General features: G+C 36.0%; 1 protein-coding gene across 1 annotated transcript; it reads left to right on the top strand.

Annotated features, from left to right (window-relative positions):
- LOC123803912 (olfactory receptor 4F21-like) lies at nucleotides 1–936 on the top strand. Its single transcript, XM_045815754.1, has one exon. It carries the CDS (start codon nucleotides 1–3, stop codon nucleotides 934–936), a length of 936 nt encoding a protein of 311 aa, XP_045671710.1.
- The last annotated feature ends 5,424 nt before the right edge of the window (nucleotides 937–6,360 follow it).

The following is a 6,360-nucleotide window of genomic DNA, read 5'->3' on the forward strand; positions in this document are numbered from 1 at the left end:
ATGGGTGGATTAAATGACTCTGTGATCACAGAGATTGTGTTACTGGCCCTTTCTTGCTCTTGGGAGAAAAAACTTTTTCTCATCTTGATATGTTCTTTGCTCTATTTAGGGGTCATCTTGGGAAACCTTTTTATTTTGTTTTTGGTAATTTTTGATTCTCACCTACATTCTCCCATGTATTTCCTGCTGGCCAACCTGTCCCTCATTGATGTGGGTCTTTCCTCTACCACAGTTCCCAAGATAATCAAAGACCTCTTACATGAATACAAAGTAATTTCTTTCCAAGGTTGTATGACACAGATATGCTTCATCCACATCATGGGAGGAGTGGAGATGGTGTTACTCATAGCCATGGCATTTGACAGGTGTACAGCCATCTGTAAGCCCCTTCACTACTTGAAAATCATGAATCCTAAAATATGCATTTCATTTGTAATCACTGGATGGGTAACTGGGGTGATCCATGCTATGTCTCAGTTTTTATTTGTTATAAAGTTGCCTTTTTGTGGGCCAAATAAAGTGGACAGCTTTTACTGTGACTTTCCTAAGATCATAAAACTTGCGTGCACAGATGCAGCCAAGTTTGAGTTTATTGTTACTGCCAACAGTGGCTTCATGAGCATGGGCACCTTCTTCCTGCTGATCCTTTCCTATTCGTTCATTTTGATCACAGTCCGGAAACGTTCTTCAGGAGAATTGTCCAAGGCATTTGTTACTTTGTCAGCTCACATCACTGTGGTTTTCTTGTTTTTCACTCCATGCATGTTTTTGTATGTCTGGCCTTCTCCCCCACCTTCAATTGATAAAAATCTGTTCATCGTGGACTTTGCTATCACCCCTGTCTTGAATCCTGCCATCTATACATTACGGAACAAAGACATAAAATTGGCTATAAAAAGACTGTGCAAAAAGATATCTTATCCCAGATTGTGTTGACCACTTTTTTGGGTGAGTTTTAAAACTAAACATCCCATTACGCACTGACCCATCCCTACTTAGGTACCTCAAATTTAACATATCCCGAACAAACTCATCATCTGCCATCCTAAGCCTGCTACTACTTCACCTGTGGAGTGTACAACCATTACCAATCACGGGAATGTAAATTCATCACACTAAGAACTGGTATTCTAACAGAGAACAGCATAATCTAACAAAGAACATTTTAATTTTGAATTTTTGTTTATTTCTCAAATAAAAATGTAATAACACTGTTTCTGCTATTCATAACGTCTAAAAATAACCTGTAAATTAGTTCTGGTGAATGAACATCAAGAATCTTCACATTAAATTGCTGTGTGTGTGTGTGTGTGTGTGTGTGTGTGTGTGTGTGTGTGTATGGCTCCAACAGCTTTACTTATTATTTAAAAGAAGACCCAGAGACAAATTCAGTGGGCCAGGAGTTTATTTGGATGGGGCACCAGGAACACATTTGTTCACAAGTGGAGACGGGGCAGAAAAAGAATGGATGCCAACAGAGGGTATACTAACTGGCATTCTACCATATGGACATTGGGGGCAATTCTGCTATGGCCCTCTAGGAGAATGCACCTTTTCTATAACATCTTTATTTCACTTGAGGCAAGGAAGCTGTGTATTTCTGTGTTGGGGTAGCTCTGAGGCATTAACTCCATGGAAGTTCCAAGCTTCCCCTACATAGCAGGTTGAACAGTTTTGATATCCAAAGAAAAGTCCTCAGGCAGAAAATCTTTGCAGTGTATGGTACAAAACAATATACATTCTTGGAAATATTAAGCACAGAGGGATATGAATGCAACACTGAAATTATCAGATACACTCCACATTTTCCCATGCTTAGAGGCATTCATGTTCCATGTAAGTTCACTCCATCACTGATTCTTCAAATACAGGAGTGTTAATGAAACAAGTATTAATGGCGTCTATCATTGCATATGTACCCAAGAATACTTTCACTATCTTCTTCCTCCATAATCCATTCTAGATTTTCCTCACATTTGTCCAGCACTTCTGCTGATCTAGATCACTTGCTCAGATCCATATCTTCCTACCTAGTAACACTAAATCCATGATTACCCTTCTCTTGTCATGCTTCAATTGCTGCAACTGCCCATTTAGAGTTATCACAATAATGGCTGATGCAAGTGTAGTAGCAATTCTATTTCTTTGTGATAATAAAGGTTAATTATACCTGGCATGATAGTAACTGTTTTTTGTCTGCTGATCTACAAACACAAGGAAACGAAAATGACTAGTGAGCTACTAAAACTTTAGGTTTACTGAAATGCTTACTCTGTCCCCAGAAGAAGCATTCATCCTACCCCAGCAGAGGTCAAAGCTGTAGGTTCAGAAAGCTCAAATTCTCCAAAGAAGTGATGGTGAGTGGAGCCACTCTCACTGACTACCTTTGGTTTCCAGACCTATGCATTTTGGAATACAATACCTTATGATGTCCAGTGGTTCAAAGTATATATCACATGTTAAAGCACAAAGTGTCATCACCAACATACTTACTTGCACCTCTATTTTCATCTTTAAAAGGCTATTCCCATGATCTTCTAGTCTCACACTTTTGCATACCATATATTGCTGCACCAGTGGATCACTTGGTTATGTGCCCACTGTTGTACTTTCTTGGCTGTAAAGATATTTCTTTGTCCTAAGCGATGAAGGACATTAGACTTTCTATGTGTCTTTGGATCACTTTGGGTCACTTAACCTACTGCCGTAAGGATGGTCAAAACCAAAACCATACTTGGGAAACACCTTTACCCCAGTAAGAACTACTCGCTATTCCTCCACCATGAAAGGGATCTAATGTAAACAACCACTAAGTTGCTACCAAGTTGCTGATTAAATGCATCAACAAATGAAACCATATCAAGTGTTCAGATTCCATCTGTATTTCTGAAAGGACAAACTCAGATTCCATCTGTATTTCTGAAAGGACAAACACACTTTAACTGCCTTACTGAGAAGAGACCATACTGAAAGAACCCATGGAAAGACTTCGTCCTTGCCATTCATAAGTACTTCACTCACGGGTTCACAGTGTAAGCACTATAGGGGCTGAGCTAGGTTACCAACCCTGCTACTTAACACTCTTCTTGGAACACAGTAAGAACAGAAACATAAGTAAGAAGTATAAGTGTTTTTCTTCCTGGTGTCTTCTGGCTAAAGAAGCAATTATATCACATATAATCATGGCCTATATGTAAGTAACCACTCTCCACTTTAAGTGACAAACCCAGTTAGGCAGAAATTATAAAATTCACCCATACTTGTGAGGACAAATATACACTAAAGCCATTTGATAATTCCCAGCGAAGTGCTAGGTTAATTGCTTTTTGGTTTTTGTGAGCTTTTTTTTCTTTCCTTAATCACATAGAAAAGACAGATTAATACATATGGTATGAAATGGAAATCAGCTCCAGAAACAAGTAAACTAGCAATTAGGAAGGAGTTGAGGTAGGAAATCCATGCTGTTCAATGTACACTTATAAGAATGAAAGTAGAATAATTAGTAAGGAAAGCGCAGATAAGATTTAATTTCTACCGTATAATAAAGGTAGAGTCTCAAAACAGAGGTGAATAAATCCATATAATCAGAAATAATTAAGAATAATAATAAGAATTTGAACAAACAAAAAGTTCAGTTCTTCATACAAACACAAAAAATTAGATAGCCTTCAAAATAAATTAATTGGATAAAATTATTTTAAAATTATATCATAAAGTAATTTTCAATAATGTGAGAGTTATATAATTGTGGCATTAAAATATTCAATTTTAAGCAAGGCAAAACAAGTAGAAAACATGAAAAAAAGAAAAGATTATGTTTTACTACATTAACTTTAAATTTGTCAAAAATAAATATAAAGGCTTCTGGTTTCTAGTTCTGCATGTAAGGAGCTTGGAAGTCACTATTCCATCCTAACAACAAATACAAAGTAGAAAAGACTGAAAAACCCACAACTCTCCTTGGATCCATCAGACAGGGGAAGACACAGGGCAAACTGCTGTCTCCTAGATTAGAGACACAAACAAATACAGGTCATCATGGCTTATTAGAGCAGACACAAACAGCAGAAACTGCTATAGGAGTGACAGCTGGTGTAGGAAACCTAAACCATAATTGTTGAATTGCTGGAGTCTCAGTACAGGCAAATTTTGAAAGTTAAAAACTGTCTAGGGTAAACCAGCCATGGTGGGAAGGAGGTCCCAAAAATATTGTGAGGTTTACTTCCAGCAGATTCCCTAGTAAATAATAGAAAAATCCCCTCAGGTTTCTGGCAGAGAAAGGGGAAAAGGAAATATTTTGAAATATATCACAACACTGTTTTTCTTAAGAAGCCTTGCCCTCAGTGGAAAGTAGGAAACCAGAATCTAAACTACTGAGGTATTATAAGAGCCTAAATAACCTGGGGAAGGCAAATACCCAACTCCAACCCATGCTTGCCATTCTGTCACATCTAAGGTGGATTAAAAAACAAAAACAAAAACACAAAAACAGAGACACCTGTAAAGTTCACAGTCCAGAGGCATAGGCTCACTAAAAGATTAAGACCTAATTGTGAGGTTATATAATGCTTTCCCTCTACCCACACTTCCCCACCACATTAACTAAGGCCTATTTATAACAGTTCCTTTTACCCAGTATATCATGTTTACTTATCGAGAAAAAAATTACAAGGCATACTAAAAGGCAAAAAACACAATTTGAAGAGACAGAACAAACTTCAGAGCTAGACATAGCAGGGATGTTGGAATTATCAGACCAGAAATTCAAAATAACTATGAACAATGTGCTAAGGACTGTAATGGATAAAATAGACAGCATGTAAGAAGAGATGGCCAATGTACGCAGAGGGATGGAAAACCAAAGAGAACAAAAAAGAAATGCTAGAGATTGAAAACACTGTAAAAGCCATGATAAGTGACTCTGATGGGCTCATTAGTAGATGGGACTTGGATGAGGAAAGAATCTCTGAACTAGATGATATAGCAATAGGATCTTTGACAACTAAAGAACAAGCAGAACAAAAAAATTTTAAATAAGAACAGAATATCTTAGGACTGTGGGATAACTAAAGAAGGTGTGATATGCATAATGGGAATGCCAGAAAGAGAGAAAAGAGAACAGGGGACAGAAAAAAATATATTTCAAATGGTAATGACAGAAATTACACCAAATTGATGTCAGACACCAAACCACAGGTCCAGAAAGCACAGAGTACATCAATAGGATAAATGCCAAACAAACAAACAAACAAACCAAGAACACTACACAAGGAATATCATTTTTAAATCACAGAAAATGAAAGCTACCAAAAAATCCTCATAGAAGTCACAGAAAAAAACAACCTTAATGTATAAAAAATCAAACAGAAGAACCATATCCCACTTCTCCTCAATATACAAGCCAGAAGAGAATAGAGTGAAATATTTAATGTACTGAGAGGAAAAAGAAATTCTATACTCGAATTCTATACTCAAAATTATCCTTTAAAGTAAAGAAGAAATAGAGACTTTCTCAGGCAAATGAAAATTGAGAGAATTTACCAGTAGACCCACCTTGAAAGAAACAGTAAATGAAGTTCCTCAGAGAGAAGGAAAATAATATAGGTCAGAAATTCAGATCTATGCAAAGAAAGAAAGAGCATACAAGAAGGAATAAGTAAAGGTAAAATAAAAACTTATTTTCCTTATACTTAATTATTATAACAGATAACTGTCTAAACAATAATAGCAACTACATAATCAATTATATATGCCTATGTTTATATATTATCCATGTATATGTGTATATACATACAAATAGATGCTAATATATGCTTACGTTAAGTGAACTGAATGATAACAATGACACAAGGAAGACATTAGGATTATTTTGTAATTGCAAGGTACCTACAGTACCCATGAAGTAGTATAGTGTTATTTGAAAGTGGACTTGGAATAGTTGGAAATGGACATTGCACACTCTTAGATAACTTAAAAAAGTAAACAACAACAACTATAAATTACATGCCAAGAAAATAGAGAAAATAGAATCCTATGACATACTCAACTAAAAGGACAAGGTAGAAAAAGTAGAAAACAAATATAAGAACTAAGAACGAGGACAAAAGTTGTAAAACAGTAATGAACATGGTTGATGTTAATCCACCATTCAAATAATCACTTTAAATGTCAATAGACTAAATGTACCAACTAAAAGAGGTTATCAAAGTGGGTCAGAACACATGATCCAACTATATATTGGGTCTATAAGAACCCACTTTAAATATAAAGACACATATAGATTAAAAGCAAATGGGTCAGGAAAAAAAATTACCACACTGATACATATCAAAAGAAAGAAAGATTAGCTCTATTAATTTC

The sequence above is a fragment of the Ursus americanus genome, chromosome 34 (assembly GCF_024610735.1).
Source record: "Ursus americanus isolate L20-20 chromosome 34, mUrsAme1.1.p, whole genome shotgun sequence".
NCBI classification, from domain to species: domain Eukaryota; kingdom Metazoa; phylum Chordata; class Mammalia; order Carnivora; family Ursidae; genus Ursus; species Ursus americanus.